The sequence below is a fragment of the Salmo salar genome, chromosome ssa07, assembly GCF_905237065.1.
Source record: "Salmo salar chromosome ssa07, Ssal_v3.1, whole genome shotgun sequence".
In the NCBI taxonomy this organism is placed as follows: domain Eukaryota; kingdom Metazoa; phylum Chordata; class Actinopteri; order Salmoniformes; family Salmonidae; genus Salmo; species Salmo salar.
Window position 1 is genome coordinate 6,042,302 of NC_059448.1, and position 16,232 is coordinate 6,058,533.

A 16,232-nucleotide genomic window follows, 5' to 3' on the forward strand; every position below is an offset into this window, starting at 1 on the left:
CATAGCTCATAAAATATCTTAACATAGCTGATAACATATTTTAACATAGCTCATAAAATATCTTAACATAGCTGATAACATATTTTAACATAGCTCATAAAATATCTTAACATAGCTGATAACATATTTTAACATAGCTGATAACATATCATAACATAGCTGATAACATAGCTCATAAAATATATTGACATAGCTGATAACATATTTTAACATAGCTCATAAAATATCTTAACATAGCTGATAACATATTTTAACATAGCTCATAACATTCTGAACGATTGTGTGATCACGCTCTCGGTAGCCGATGTGAGCAAGACCTTTAAACAGGTCAACATTCACAAAGCCACGGGGCCAGATAGATTACCAGGATCTGTACTCAAAGCATGCACGGACCAACTGGCAAGTGTCTTCACTGACATTTTCAACCTCTCCCTGACCGAGTCTGTAATACCTACATGTTTCAAACAGACCACCATAGTCCCTGTGCCCAAGGAAGCGAAGGTAACCTGCTTAAATGATTACTGACCCGTAGCACTCACGTCGGTAGCCATGAAGTGCTTTGAAAGGCTGGTCATGGATAACATCAACAGCATCCTCCCGGATACCGTAGACCCACTCCAATTTGCATACCGCCCAAACAGATCTACAGATAATGCAATCTCTATTGCACTCCACACCGCCCTTTCCCACCTGGACAAAGGGAACACCTATGTGAGAACTCTGTTCATTGACTACAGCTCAGCGTTCAACACCATAGTGCCCACGAAGCTCATCACTAAGATAAGGACCCTGGGAATAACCACTTCCCTCTGCAACTTCCTGATGGGCCGCCCCCAGGTGGTAAGGATAGGAAACAACATGTCTGCCACGCTGATCCATAACACTGGGGCCGCTCAGGGGTGTGTACTTAGTCCCCTCCTGTACTCTCTGTTCACCCACGACTGCGTGGCCAGGCACGACTCCAACACCATCATTACGTTTTCTGATGACACAACAGTGGAAGACGTGATCACCGACAACGATGAGACTGCCTATAGGGAGGAGGTCTTATACTATAATGGAAGAATTTTACAATTGAGCTCACAGGATACAATACTTATTTTTGTTTTGAAAATATATAATGATGCATGATTGAGCAATAAGGCATGAGGAGGTGTGGTATTTCAAATCAAATCAAATGTTATATGTCACATACACGTGTTTAGCAGATGTTATTGCAATTTTGTAGCAAAATGCTTGTTTCTAGCTCCAACAGTGCACTAATATCTAACAAGTAATATCTAACAATACACACAATCTAAAGTAAAGGAATGGAATTAAGAATATATAAGTATTTGGACAAGCAGTGTCAGAGCGGCATAAACTAAGATAGAGTAGGATAGAATACAGTATATACATATGTGATGAGTAATGCAAAATATGTAAACATTAGGCCAATATACCACGGCTAAGGGCTGATTTTACGCACAACGCAGAGTACCTGGCTACAGCCCTTAGCCGTGGTATATTGGCCATATACCACAAACCCAGAGGTGCCTTATTGCTATTATAAACTGGTTACAAATGTAATTAGAGCAGTAACAATACATGTTTTGTCAAACCCGTGGTATACGATCTGATATACCATGTCTGTCAGCCAATCAGCATTCAGGGCTCGAACCACCCAGTTTATAATATAATATAAATACTACAGATACATTATAAATATGATAATAGGTACAGTACTTATATATACACACACACACACACACACACACACACACACACACACACACACACACACACACACACACACACACAGTAGAATCCAATTAAATGCAAGGAAATAACAGACAAAATGTTTCCTGTCATAACACTCTTGACGAGTTTAGTTTTTCAGAGATATCGTACGCTTTACATCTACAGTCATCGGTTAATCTGAGCCATTATTGTGGAATGGCATCTAGTGTTTGTCTGGCGAAGATACACATCTGTTTTACTCCAGAGTCTGGGAAGACTCTTTGATGTTGTCGGCATGTTCCATTGATAATGAAGGGGCTGCGTCTTCAAAGTGGCATGCTAACCTGGTATTCCCTTTACAAATTGAAAGAATCATGAACTAGCTACCTGTTTGTCTATATCTAGTTGGGGCGAGGCGAACTGATTAGGAAGCGAGGGGCATTTTGCAAGCAAATATCTCGCACGTGAGAACCAATCAAAGCTCGATCTCTAGGAGAGCGAATAACTAACTGCTGTCCAGACCAGTGGGGCACAACACTCCCTCACTGTGTACCACGTGAGCCTGTGGGGCTGATCTAGTGTAGTCTTGTTCTTCCAGTTTTGTAAAGCCAGATAAACATCACAATTGGAGCCATTCGGTACCTTGTCATCCATTCCATTCATTTAGTTAAAAAATAGTAAACACCATAATGGCCCGAATCGTCACAACAGTAAGACATGTATTACAGATTGTATACTTCCAGAAAAAGCAGACAACCTTACACTGGCACAATATCAGGACTATTGATAACAGAATTACATTATATGGTAAAACAGATACATGATGAAGACTACATTCATAATTGTTTAAATCGTTGAACATTTTGCTCCCAAGTGCTTTATTTAAATCCATTATTCAGGTTTCACCGGTTCAAAATAGAAGTCAAACTAGAAAATAAAATGATGCTCTCATTAGTTTATATCAGCAACAGAGCGAATCAATGTTTTAGTTCATATCAGCAACAGAGTGAATCAACAATAACCTTAAGTGCATATTAAATCAAACATGCTTTGTCATTGCATGGAAATAACATTGACTTATGATGGAAACCCATGCACTTACACATTTTGATTGAATAGGCAGTAATTATATCACATCGTTGTGTTCAACTGCCACATAGACTGTATCTTATGTCAGCTTACAAGACTTCATTTCATTTTTGAACACTATTCCAATCATAGGTGGAATTGGGGTAGGGTTTGGAATGTGTGGGAAGTTCTCAAAGTGAAAATATGACTACCAAGTGGGCGTTACCACTGAGACTAATGCTGACTTGACAGTAGCAGAGACAGAACCACCAGAAAGAATGCTGTGAAGAGACTGGTCTTGCTGCTTACTCCACTTGAGGTCACAGCTGGGATGGAAAGAGAAAAAGGAAACATGATCAAATTAAAATATGAGGGTTTTTTTGCCCTGTAATGTGATTAGTGAGACAGCTCATTTGCTAAATACAACTGGAATGCAACTAATGAATTATTATTGATTGATGTAGAGATAATGGCATATGATACAATGGTGTACAAAATACAACAATTATCTCATACAAAAAGTTATGAAACTGATAATAGAATACAATTAAATAAATAAATATGTTAACCTGTGCCGTTGACTTTCACTGAGGAGGGGTCAATGTTGAAACTTTCGATTTTTTGGGCAGCATTTATCAAAACAGTGCCAATCTCCTTGGAATTTGGGACGGAGGAGGAGCTGAATGCTAAATTCATAGTATTGATGATGGATCCAGAGCTGGGAACAAATGAGAGATAACATGATAAAGCTAGATAGAATGTGAGATCAATTTATATCAACATACAAAATGTAACGCAAAAGAAATCACCTGAATTCTGTCACAGTCAAACTGTTGAAAGAGGTGAAAGCTGATTGATAGAAAGGTTCAACCTGGAAGGCAAAACAAGAAACAGATGAAGTTAAAACAAACAACTTCCTGTTGATTAAAAGCTGACTATGTGACTGTATTCTACCCCTCTCGTTAGTACATTCACATCTTCATTGTTTTGGGAGGCTCACCTGAGTTTTAATCAGTAATGCTCGGCTTTGAAAGGCCTGAGAAGATGGGTTTGATAGGTCAGAGGTAAATGTCTCTCCTCTGGACCTGAACACCACAGGCACCTTAGTGAGTGCCACAGCGGTAGTTTCAGTGGTTGTGGTTGTGATGATGGCAGTTGGGATGACAGGAGCAGCCGTTGTAGTTGTTGTGATATTTGTGGTGGGCACTTTGAAGACAAAAGAGCAGAAAAGTTACTGTACAAGCTAATAGTCTGTAGACTTCCGGTTTGGAGCAAGCAGTCGCACTACGCTTCGCTCCACAGGTAATATTACACTTCACTACATTACAACGGCTTGATTTGTTTGATCGGAGCAATTCTTCTTAGCTAGCTACATAGCCGTCTTTGTATCAAAGATAATTGTGTAGTTTAGAGTAATTAGAGTAATTATCGAGGATAGCTATCTTCGTCCTCCTAACGTAGTCAACACTGCTAGCTGCTAGCTAGCTAGTCATCACTGCTTGCTAGCCAACTTCTAGCCAACTTCTACCGACTAGCAGCACTGTAGAAACTATTACATTACAACGTAACGACTTGATTAGTGTGGTGTTAGTGTTAGTTAGCCAGCTACATAGTTGTCTTTGCTGTCTCTGTATCTAAGATAATTGTGTAGTTTGAGTAATTATCGAGGTGAGCTAGCCAGCCGCGACGCGGCGCCAGACTTAGTCAACGCACCTAGTCATCATTAACCCACTGCTAGCTAGCCAACCGTTACCGACTAGCAGCGCTGTAGATACTAATACTTTACAACGGAACGATTTGACTAGTGCAGTGTTAGCTAGCTAGCTACTTAGTTGTCTTTGTCATAGCTTGATAATTGTGTAGTTTAGTAATTACCGAGGTTAGCTAGCCAGCCATCGAGGTTAGCTAGCCAGCTATTTCCGTCCCCCGCGACGCCATTTTTCCTAACCCAGCCAACTATTACCAACGAGCAGCATTGTAGAAACTAAATACATTACAAGGAACGTCTTGATTAGTGTTATGTTAGCTAGCTAGCTACAAAGTTGCTTTGTATCATGACAAGGTGTAGTACTGAAACTATCGAGGTTACCTAGCCAGCTACACGTTCAAAGTCAACAACGCAGCCACTGCTAGCTAGCCTACTCCACCAGCCAGCAGTACTGTATCATTTTCGGCATTTTAGTCAATAAGATTTTTGCAACGTAAGCTTAACTTTCTGAACATTCGAGACGTGTAGTCCACTTGTCATTCCAATCTCCTTTGCATTAGCGTAGCCTCTTCTGTAGCTTGTCTACTATGTGTCTGTCTATCCCTGTTCTCTCCCCTCTGCACAGGCCATACAAACGCTCCACACCGCGTGGCCGCTGCCACTCTAACCTGGTGGTCCCAGCGCGCACGACCCACGTGGAGTTCCAGGTCTCCGGCAGCCTCTGGAACTGCCGGTCTGCGGCCAACAAGGCTGAGTTCATCTCAGCCTATGCTACCCTCCAGTCCCTAGACTTCCTGGCGCTGACGGAAACATGGATTACCACAGATAACACTGCTACTCCTACTGCTCTCTCCTCGTCTGCCTACGTGTTCTCGCATACCCCTGGAGCATCGAGCCAGCGGGGTGGTGGCACTGGAATCCTCATCTCTCCCAAGTGGACATTCTCTCTTTCTCCCCTGACCCATCTGTTTATCTCCTCATTTGAATTCCATGCTGTCACAGTTACCAGCCCTTTCAAGCTTAACATCCTTATCATTTACCGCCCTCCAGGTTCCCTTGGAGAGTTCATCAATGAGCTTGACGCCTTGATAATTTCCTTTCCTGAGGATGGCTCACCTCTCACAGTTCTGGGTGACTTTAACCTCCCCACGTCTACCTTTGACTCATTCCTCTCTGCCTCCTTCTTTCCACTCCTCTCCTCTTTTGACCTCACCCTCTCACCTTCCCCCCTTACTCACAAGGCAGGCAATAAGCTTGACCTCATCTTTACTAGATGCTGTTCTTCCACTAATCTCATTGCAACTCCCCTCCAAGTCTCCGACCACTACCTTGTATCCTTTTCCCTCTCGCTCTCATCCAACACTTCTCACTCTGCCCCTACTCGGATGGTATTGCGCCGTCCCAACCTTCGCTCTCTCTCTCCCGCTACTCTCTCCTCTTCCATCCTATCATCTCTTCCCTCTCCTCAAACCTTCTCCAACCTATCTCCTGACTCTGCCTCCTCAACCCTCCTCTCCTCCCTCTCTGCATCCTTTGATTTCCTCTGTCCCCTATCCTCCAGGCCGGCTCGGTCCTCCCCTCCTGCTCCGTGGCTCGACGACTCACTGCGAGCTCACAGAACAGGGCTCCGAGCAGCCGAGCGGAAATGGAGGAAAACTCGCCTCCCTGCGGACCTGGCATCCTTTCACTCCCTCCTCTCTACATTTTCCTCTTCTGTCTCTGCTGCTAAATCCACTTTCTACCACTCTAAACTCCAAGCATCTGCCTCTAACCCTAGGAAGCTCTTTGCAACCTTCTCCTCCCTCCTGAATCCTCCTCCCCCTCCCCCCTCCTCCCTCTCTGCGGATGACTTCGTCAACCATTTTGAAAAGAAGGTTGACGACATCCGATCCTCGTTTGCTAAGTCAAACGACACCGCTGGTCCTGCTCACACTGCCCTACCCTGTGCTTTGACCTCTTTCTCCCCTCTCTCTCCAGATGAAATCTCGCGTCTTGTGACGGCCAGCCGCCCAACAACCTGCCCACTTGACCCTATCCCCTCCTCTCTTCTCCAGACCATTTCCGGAGACCTTCTCCCCTACCTCACCTCGCTCATCAACTCATCCTTGACCGCTGGCTACGTCCCTTCCGTCTTCAAGAGAGCGAGAGTTGCACCCCTTCTGAAAAAAACCTACACTCGATCCCTCCGATGTCAACAACTACAGACCAGTATCCCTTCTTTCCTTTCTCTCCAAAACTCTTGAACGTGCCGTCCTTGGCCAGCTCTCTTGCTATCTCTCTCAGAATGACCTTCTTGATCTTAATCAGTCAGGTTTCAAGACTGGGCATTCAACTGAGACTGCTCTTCTCTGTGTCACGGAGGCTCTCCGCACTGCTAAAGCTAACTCTCTCTCCTCTGCTCTCATCCTTCTAGACCTATCTGCTGCCTTTGATACTGTGAACCATCAGATCCTCCTCTCCACCCTCTCCGAGCTGGGCATCTCCGGCGCGGCCCACGCTTGGATTGCGTCCTACCTGACAGGTCGCTCCTACCAGGTGGCGTGGCGAGAATCTGTCTCCGCACCACGTGCTCTCACCACTGGTGTCCCCCAGGGCTCTGTTCTAGGCCCTCTCCTATTCTCGCTATACACCAAGTCACTTGGCTCTGTCATATCCTCACATGGTCTCTCATATCATTGCTATGCAGATGACACACAATTAATCTTCTCCTTTCCCCCTTCTGACAACCAGGTGGCGAATCGCATCTCTGCATGTCTGGCAGACATATCAGTGTGGATGACGGATCACCACCTCAAGCTGAACCTCGGCAAGACGGAGCTGCTCTTCCTCCCGGGGAAGGACTGCCCGTTCCATGATCTCGCCATCACGGTTGACAACTCCCTTGTGTCCTCCTCCCAGAGTGCTAAGAGCCTCGGCGTGACCCTGGACAACACCCTGTCGTTCTCCACTAACATCAAGGCGGTGACCCGATCCTGTAGGTTCATGCTCTACAACATTCGCAGAGTACGACCCTGCCTCACACAGGAAGCGGCGCAGGTCCTAATCCAGGCACTTGTCATCTCCTGTCTGGATTACTGCAACTCGTTGTTGGCTGGGCTCCCTGCCTGTGCCATTAAACCCCTACAACTCATCCAGAACGCCGCAGCCCGTCTGGTGTTCAACCTTCCCAAGTTCTCTCACGTCACCCCGCTCCTCTGCTCTCTCCACTGGCTTCCAGTCGAAGCTCGCATCCGCTACAAGACCATGGTGCTTGCCTACGGAGCTGTGAGGGGAACGGCACCTCCGTACCTTCAGGCTCTGATCAGGCCCTACACCCAAACAAGGGCACTGCGTTCATCCACCTCTGGCCTGCTCGCCTCCCTACCTCTGAGGAAGCACAGTTCCCGCTCAGCCCAGTCAAAACTGTTCGCTGCTCTGGCACCCCAATGGTGGAACAAGCTCCCTCACGACGCCAGGACAGCGGAGTCAATCACCACCTTCTGGAGACACCTGAAACCCCACCTCTTTAAGGAATACCTGGGATAGGATAAAGTAATCCTTCTAACCCCCCCTTAAAAGATTTAGATGCACTATTGTAAAGTGGTTGTTCCACTGGATATTATAAGGTGAATACACCAATTTGTAAGTCGCTCTGGATAAGAGCGTCTGCTAAATGACTTAAATGTAATGTAAATGTAAATCAAGGCAAAGGGTAGCTAGTTTGAATAATCTAAAATCTAAAATATATTTTGATTTGTTTAACACTTTTTGGGTTACTACATGATTCCATATATGTTATTTCATAGTTGTGATGTCTTCACTATAAATCTAAAATGTATAAAATAGTAAAAATAATGAGTGGGTGTGTCCAAACTTTTGACTGGTACTGTATATTTGCCTCCACCCCCTTTCCATACGTGGAACGGATGTGGGTGGGGCTAGGTCTACATAGAGGTGCTGTTTTCAGAAAATTCACAAAAGCTTTGATGAAGGCCGTTAGGCCGATACGTAAGCTTATTAAATATCAGTGATACTATCAAGAGCAGTGTGCGGTTTCCTTTTTTCCTTCATACTGTATATTAGAAAGATCAACTGCCAAAATGATTGAGACGCTGGTCCAAGGCTGTCACGTACTCCCAGAATCTGATCAAGGATCATTCTCTTTAGGATGTTTGGTTGCTATTATCTGCTATGGTTTCTATGCTTGTACATTGTGTATGTCTATACAGAAGTAGACTCACAGCAGGAAAATGCAAACTTGTAGAGTATTTGAGTTTCAAATAGGCTTCTAAAGTTTTTAATTTCCACTTTAAAATGTCAGACTGGATTTGCCCTAATGAAATATGTATCAATCCCTACAAACAATGTCCAGTTATAAGTCACGTAATAATTCGCATTTCTTGTTGCTGCAGGATTATTTTCCTGCTGTAGCAAACTGGCTCAAATTAAGATCCTACATTGTATGTATGTGTACATATGCACACTGTCTGTTCTGTGTTTTCTTTCTTGATTCATCTCTTCATTTATTCTTTATTTATATTTTTTGTCTGTGTGGTTCCTCCCCCTGGGTACTGCTTGTATGTATTGCTTATCTGTTGTCTTGTATTGAAAATAAATCAAATATTTGTTAACTAGCTGCAGCAGATCCATCCTCTATGGTACCTGGGCCCTAACACTAACCTGGAGTATGGTTCTGGCTACGTTTTGATTGACTGAGGGTTACTTTTTTGTTTTGAATTTCTTTTTTTTATTTTCTTTTTTTGGAGGTTTGAGGTTTTTAAAAGTTTTACTTTTTTCCCTTTTCTATTTTGGATCCCCCCCAATAGGGGGCAGCAATACACCTTTTCAGGATGTTGTCCTCCCAAAATCCCACTGAAGAACTGGAAAGGCAGCATGGGAAATATGCAATTAAGACTTTACACTAAAGGTGTTAATTACGTAACAATGAGAAAGTGTAACGGCATCACCTCTAAGCAAAGTGTTGTTTTAACTCTGAAAATATAGTTCAGCAAGCTACCAATTACTTTACACTGGAACAAGTTGAGCTACACTAAAGCTACTCTTCAAAAATAATGTTTACTTAACTGAAGTTACTATGGAAAAGTAGTTCACTACATCCAAAATACTTTGGACTACAAACTGCAAGACAGATCACTTTGGGGTCATTTGTTAATGTAATTTAGCCTATTAAAGGCAAAAACAATGTTCATGTGAGAATTAGGCAGGTCTGATGCCAAAAATGAAAGGAAATTATCGCCTACTTTTCTCATCAATATTTTTGTGCAAGAAAAGTAGTGTAGTTCCAGTAGTTAGCTATACCACTACATGGCAAGAAATGTAATTAACTACTGAAAACACTACTTAGATATTAATTCGGTGCAACTACCACCAAGATACTGCAAAAAATGTAGTTGAAGGGGGATACCTAGTCAGTTGTCCAACTGAATGTATTCAACTGAAATGTGTCTTCCACATTTAACCCAACCCCTCTGAATCAGAGAGGTGTGGGGGGCTACTTTAATTGACATCCACATCTTCAGCACCTGGGGAACAGTGGGTTAACCAGCTTGCTCAGTGGCAGAATGACTGAATTGTGTCCGCTCAGGGATCTGTTCCAGCAACCTTCCAGATACTGGCCTAACGCTCTAACCACTAGGCTACCAGCCAAACTACATGTAGAGATGTAGGATCTTAATTTCATCACCCTGTTGCAGGAAAACTTCCAAAAATGTCTGTTGCTGCAGGATTATGTTTCTGCTGTGGTAAACTGTCTCAAAGTAAGATCCACCATCTGTAGTTCACTACTCCCCAACACTGGGACCCATATAGACTGTAGAAAACCATTAGATATAACACTCAGATTTTATTCAACACTGGAGAATTTGCTGTGTATAGATTGTTTTCGTTCACCTATCTGGGTTTACTCACCTTTAACAATGATGGTGGTAACATCCACAGAGAGGTTGCCAAAGGTAATGTTTGGATTGGTCACAGCCTCTTTCAGTGTATCGCTAATGTCAGTAAGCTCAGGGACAGATTGAGTGGAGGTCTCGTTGAACACCAGTTGTACCTCCGCCTGTGTTTTTACATCCATACGGGAACGTAAAATAGGTCTGCAAAAGGTCATAAAAAGTCGTGAACAGTGGCATGCCAAAGGTTATAAGAATAGAATGGAATATAATGGAATATTACCTGAATCCAAGAACAATTGTCCGGATGAAAAGGATCCCATATTTTGCTTTGTAGATCACATCAAACTGTGGAATGGTACAAACAGGAGAACATTTTAATGATTTAACAAACAAGAAAAAATATTATATATAATCCTATCCCCATACCGTAGCTAAGCGCTAGTTATTTAAGATAGATATTGGAGAATATAAATGAATCTGTAGTAATCTAGACTAATTGTCACCTGATTAGAACAAATTAAAGATGTACTTTAAAATTTAGATTTTACAACAATCGCCATACATTATTGATGGTCGTACACCCAATAAAAACATACTCTGAGAAATTGGGACTTACCACTGCAGTAATAGTTACTGCAAGTTCTTGGAATTGTGTACTTTGAGGGTCATTTAAAGCTTCTACAAACACTTGTTGTATGACGAAAGACACCAGTGGAGCAGGTTGGAGATGTACAGTTGTTGTTGTAGTTGTAGTTGTTGTTGTACTAGTAGTAGTAGTAGGTGTTGTAGTAGTGGTTGTACTAGTAGTAGTAGTAGGTGTTGTAGTAGTGGTTGGTGCATTGGTTGTTGTGGTAGTTGGAGCTGTGCTGGTAGTTGTTGACAGTGGTGATGTTGTCCTTGACACTGTAGTTGTGGGGGCCACGTATGTAGTGGTTGTAGTTGTGGGCCTAGTTGTAGGAACGGTAGCCGGTACAGTGACAGGTTCTCCAGTTGTTGTGGTGGTCGTACCAGCCACAGGGGTTGTAACAGAAGATGCAGGAGGAACAGTACTTGTTGCAGGAGCAGCTAAGTTCAAAAATAAAATGTCAATTTCCACATCTCTTTAAGGCTGTGTGGCAGTATACCAAAGTCATCGTAATAGATGGGAGTATAACATGATGCTCTTATATTGACATCTAAATCATTAAATGCTGGGCTGTTATGTAATGCACTTCCGGCAGCCTGTAAACAGGCTTCCTGCAACATTTCACATGGACCACTTCAGCTGAAAAGCATTTCTAATGTATACAGTACATTCGGAAATTCAGACCACTTGAATTCCTGCCTGCCCTGAGCCTGCCTGCCATCCTGTAACTTTACTCTTCCTATCTCGATTACTGACCTCTGCCTGACCTGTCCCTGAGCCTGCCTGCCGCCCTGTACATTTGCTCTACCTACCTGGATATTGACCCCTTGACCTGTCTCTTGCCTGCCCCTGTTGGATTAATACACTGTTGTTACTTCAACGTTGTCTGCATCTGGGCCTTACCTGAAACGTGTTAGTACGAACTGGCCACGACTGACCCAGCGGACCCGGGCCAGCTTCTCAACAAGGAGCTCTCCCAAGGAGCCACCATAGGTAGGAACGAGGAATTGCTTCGTGGCCTTATGGAGGGGTCCAAATGTTGGCTGAACGCCATGACCGGGCTTTGGACATTTTGCTGGATCAGTGTCGCCAGCGGAATGTCAATACTGAATCAACACGAAGAGTTGCCTGTATTGCAGGACTCTTGGTCATTTTGTATCCTCTTGTCCTTTAAAAGACCAGGCCCACCGGAGCGAGTACTCTGGTGGGCCATATGGAGAACTTTGCTGCTTCCCTTACTCGCACCCCTTTTCATGCCATTCTACTGTGGGGAAACCAGTCTAAATCTCTTCAGGTCCTCATTGACTCTGGGGCCGACAAGAGCTTTTTGGATGCTACCCTGGCTTCCGATTTGAACATCCCCACTCAGCTCCTCTACATTCCCATAGATGTTAGAGCGCTGGACGGGCGTTCCATAGGCCAGGTCACTCATATTATCACTCCCATCAACCTACGGGTGTCAGGGAATTACAGCAAGACTATTCATTTTCTGCTCATCAAGTCTCCTCACATTCCCATGGATTTGGGATTCTCCTTGCTCCAGCGACACAATTCCCTCATCAACTGGTCTACTGGTGCCATCATGGGCTGGAGTCTGTTCTGCCACCACGATTGTCTGAAGTCAGCGCAACCTCCCCCATGGACACCTTCCTGGGGGCTGGGAAGTTGCCCCAGACTTCTCGCCATTCAGACCTCTCGCGGAGTACCAGGACTTCCAGGTATTCAGCAAGGCCCGGGCCACGTCGCTTCCCCCACACCGACCCTTTGACTGCAGGATTGACCTTCTCCCTAGCACCACGTCGCGCCGGGGATGTCTGTACTCTCTGTCGGGACCGGAGACCAGGGCTATGGAGACCTACATTGGAGACTCCCTAGCTGCAGGTTTTATTCATCCCTCTTCCTCTCCTGCCGGCGCTGGGTTCTTCTTTGTGGAGAAAAATGACAAGACCCTGCGCCTGTGCATTGACTTCCGGGGACTCAATGACGTTACTGTGAAGAACCGTTACCTGCTACCACTAATTTCCTCGGCCTTCGAGTCGCTCCCGGGGGCCACTTTTTTCCAAGCTGGATCTACAAAACGCCTACCACCTGGTGCTGATACGAGAGGGGGATGAATGGAAGATCGCCTTCAACACGGCCAGTAGCCACTACAAGTATCTGTTCATGCATTTTGGCCTCACCAACGCCTCTGCTGTGTTCCAGGCTCTGGTAAATGATGTTCTCTGTGTCATGTTGAACCAGTTCATCTTCATCTACATTTATGACATCCTCTTCTTCTCCTGCTCCCCCACTGTCACACCCTGATATGGTTCACCTGTCTTTGGGATTGTCTCCACCCCCCTCCAGGTGTCGCCCATCATCCCCATTATACCCTGTGTATTTATATATGTGTTCTCTGTTTGTCTGTTGCCAGTTTGTTTAATTCGTTCAAACCTAACATCGTTTTCCCTTGCTCCTGTCTTTGCTATAGTCCCTGTTTAATAGTTTCCCAGTTTTGATCATTCCTGCCTGCCCTGACCCTGAGCCTACCTGCCGTCCTGTACCTTTGCCCCACCTATCTGGATTACAAAATTCTGCCTGACCTGACCCTGAGCCTGCCTGCCATCCTGTACCTTTGCCCTACCTACCTATATTTCTACAACTTGATTGGAGTCCTTCTGTGGTAAATTCAATGATTTGGAATGTCACACACCTGTCTATATAAGGTCCCACAGTTGACAGTGCACATCACAGGAAAAATCAAGCCATGAGGTTAAAGGAATTGTCCTTAGAGCTGCGAGACTGAATTGTGTATAGGCACAGATCTGGGCTAGGGTACCAAAAAATGTCTGCGGCATTTAAGGTCCCCAAGAACACAATGGCCTCCATCATTCTTAAATGGAAGAAGTTCGGAACAGAAGAACATCCATCTCTGCAGCACTCCACCAATCAGGCTATTATGGTAGACTGGCCAGACAGAAGCCACTCCTCAGTAAAAGGCACATGACAGCCCGCTTGGAGTTTGCCAAAAGGAAATTAAAGATATCTCAGACCATGAGAAACAAAGGTTCTCTGGTCTGATGAAACCAAGATTTTACTCTTTGGATTGAATGCCAAGTGTCACGTCTGGAGGAAACCTGGTATCATCCTACAGTGAAGCATGGTGGTGGCAGCATCATTCTGTGGGTATGTTGTTCAGCGACATGGACTGGGACACTAGTCAGGCTTGAGGGAAAGATGAAAGGAGCAAAGTACAGAGAGATCCTTGATGAAAACCTGCTCCAGAGCGCTCAGGACCTCAGGCTGGGGTGAATATTCACCTTCCAACAGGACAATGACCCTAAGCACACAGTCAAGACAATGCAGGAGTGGCTTCGGGACAAGTCTCTTGAGTGGCCAAACCAGAGCCCTGACTTGAACCTTTTCAACATCTCTGGAGAGACCTAAAATAGCTGTGCAGGGACGCTCCCCATTCAACCTGACAGAGCTTGAGAGGATCTGCACAGAAGAATGGGGAACACTCCCCAAAAACAGGTTTGCAATGCTTGTATCATCACCCAAGAAGACTCAAGGCTGTAATCACTGCCAAATGTGCTTCAACAAAGTACTGAAAGGGGGTCTGAATACTTATATCTAAATGTAGTATGTAAATGTTACATTTCAGTTTTAAATGTTTTATTAATTAGCAAACATATCTAAAAACAGTTTTTGCAATGTCATTATTCGGTATTGTGTGTAGATTGATGATGAAAAAAAACATTTAATTAATTTTAGAATGAGGCTGTAACGTAACAAAATGTGGAAAAAAATCAAGGGGTCTGAATACTTTCCAAATGCACTGTAGATGCTACAAACACACGGTTAGTAGCATTAGAATGAGGAAAACTGTGGCATTCTGATACAGAACACTCACATTATTAACAACGTGTATTACAGAGCAAGAGCAGGCAAAGCACAGCTGAAATGTACGTAATTTTATTTGTATTTTTTTATACATACTATTTTAAGAAAAAGGTCAATCAATTGATGGGGACTGATTTATAAGATATTTTAAAGTCAATGTTTGAAAGAAATCATGTCAACAATTACTGTTCCAAATAGATGTGTGATGCTCCAAATATTTTTTTATAATAATTTACCAGATAATAAAATGGAATTGAATTAATAAATGTGTTTACCTGTGCTGTTGACTTTCACTGAGGAGGGGTCAATGTTGAAAGCTGTGATGTTTTGCGCAGCATTTATCAAAACAGTGCCAATCTCCGTGATATTAGGAACAGAGGGGGAGCTGAATGCTAAATTCAGAGTATTGATGATGGATCCAGAGCTGAGAAGAAATGAGCGGTAACATGTTAGATAAAAAGTGAAATGAATTTAAATCAACACACAACATGTAATGCAAAGAAAATCACCTGAATTCTGTCACAGCCAAACTGTTGAGAGAGGTGAAAGCTGATCGATAGAAAGGTTCAAGCTGGAAGGCAAAATAAGAAACAGATGAATTTTAAACAAACAACCCCCTGTCAATTAAAAGCTGACTATGTGACTGTATTCTACCCCTCTCATTAGGACATTCACATCTTAATGTTTTGGGAGGCTCACCTGAGTTTTAATCAGTAATGCTCGGCTTTGAAAGGCCTGAGAAGATGGGTTTGATAGGTCAGAGGTAAATGTCTCTCCTCTGGACCGGAACACCACAGTCACCTTAGTGATTGCAACAGCGGTAGTTGCAGTTGTCGTGGCTGTGATGATGGCAGTAGTGATGACAGGAGTAACTGTTGTAGTTGTGTTTGCATTTGATTTACCAGTTATGGTTGTAGTGGGTGCAGCTGTAACAGTAGTTGTTGATGCACCACTAATTGTCAACATACCAGTGATGACTGAAGTGGGTTCAATAGTTGTTGTCGACATACCGGTAAAGGTTGAAGTGAGTTCTCCAATTGTTGTCAGTGCACCAGTTACAGTTGCAGTGGGTGCAGCTGTAACCATTGTTGTCAACACACCAGTAATGGTTGTAGTGGGTTCAACAGTTGTTATCGACACACCAGTAATGGTTGTAGTGGGTTCAATAGTTGTTATCGACACACCACTAATGGTTGAAGTGGGTTCGCAAGTTGTTGTCAACACACCCGTGACAGTTGTAATGGGTGATGCAGTAACAGTAGTTGTTGATGCATCGCTTGTTGTTGACACACCATTGATGGCTGTAGTGGCTGCGGCTGTAACCGTTGTTGTCAATGCA

At 43.9% G+C, this 16,232-nt stretch overlaps 1 protein-coding gene across 1 annotated transcript; it reads right to left on the reverse strand.

The window, feature by feature from the left end:
• Positions 1-1,918: 1,918 nt before the first annotated feature.
• On the reverse strand, positions 1,919-15,979 carry LOC106608497 (cell wall protein DAN4-like). Its single transcript, XM_014206438.2, has 10 exons — positions 15,953-15,979; positions 15,403-15,464; positions 15,169-15,317; positions 11,003-11,451; positions 10,667-10,731; positions 10,403-10,587; positions 3,788-3,993; positions 3,597-3,658; positions 3,357-3,505; positions 1,919-3,113 (listed from the first exon to the last, which is right to left on the reverse strand). Exons 1-10 carry the CDS (start codon positions 15,977-15,979, stop codon positions 3,022-3,024), a joined length of 1,446 nt encoding a protein of 481 aa, XP_014061913.2. The 3' UTR covers positions 1,919-3,021.
• Between the last annotated feature and the right edge of the window lie 253 nt (positions 15,980-16,232).

Coding starts and splice junctions, on each gene's coding strand:
- LOC106608497 (XM_014206438.2), bottom strand. CDS start 15,979: ATGGTTACAGCTGCACCCACTGCAACT. Junction 11,452..15,168: donor AGTGAAAGTCAACAGCACAG/GTAAACACATTT, acceptor TTTTGAACTTAG/CTGCTCCTGCAACAAGTACT. Junction 3,506..3,596: donor TTGACTGTGACAGAATTCAG/GTGATTTCTTTT, acceptor ATTTGTTCCCAG/CTCTGGATCCATCATCAATA.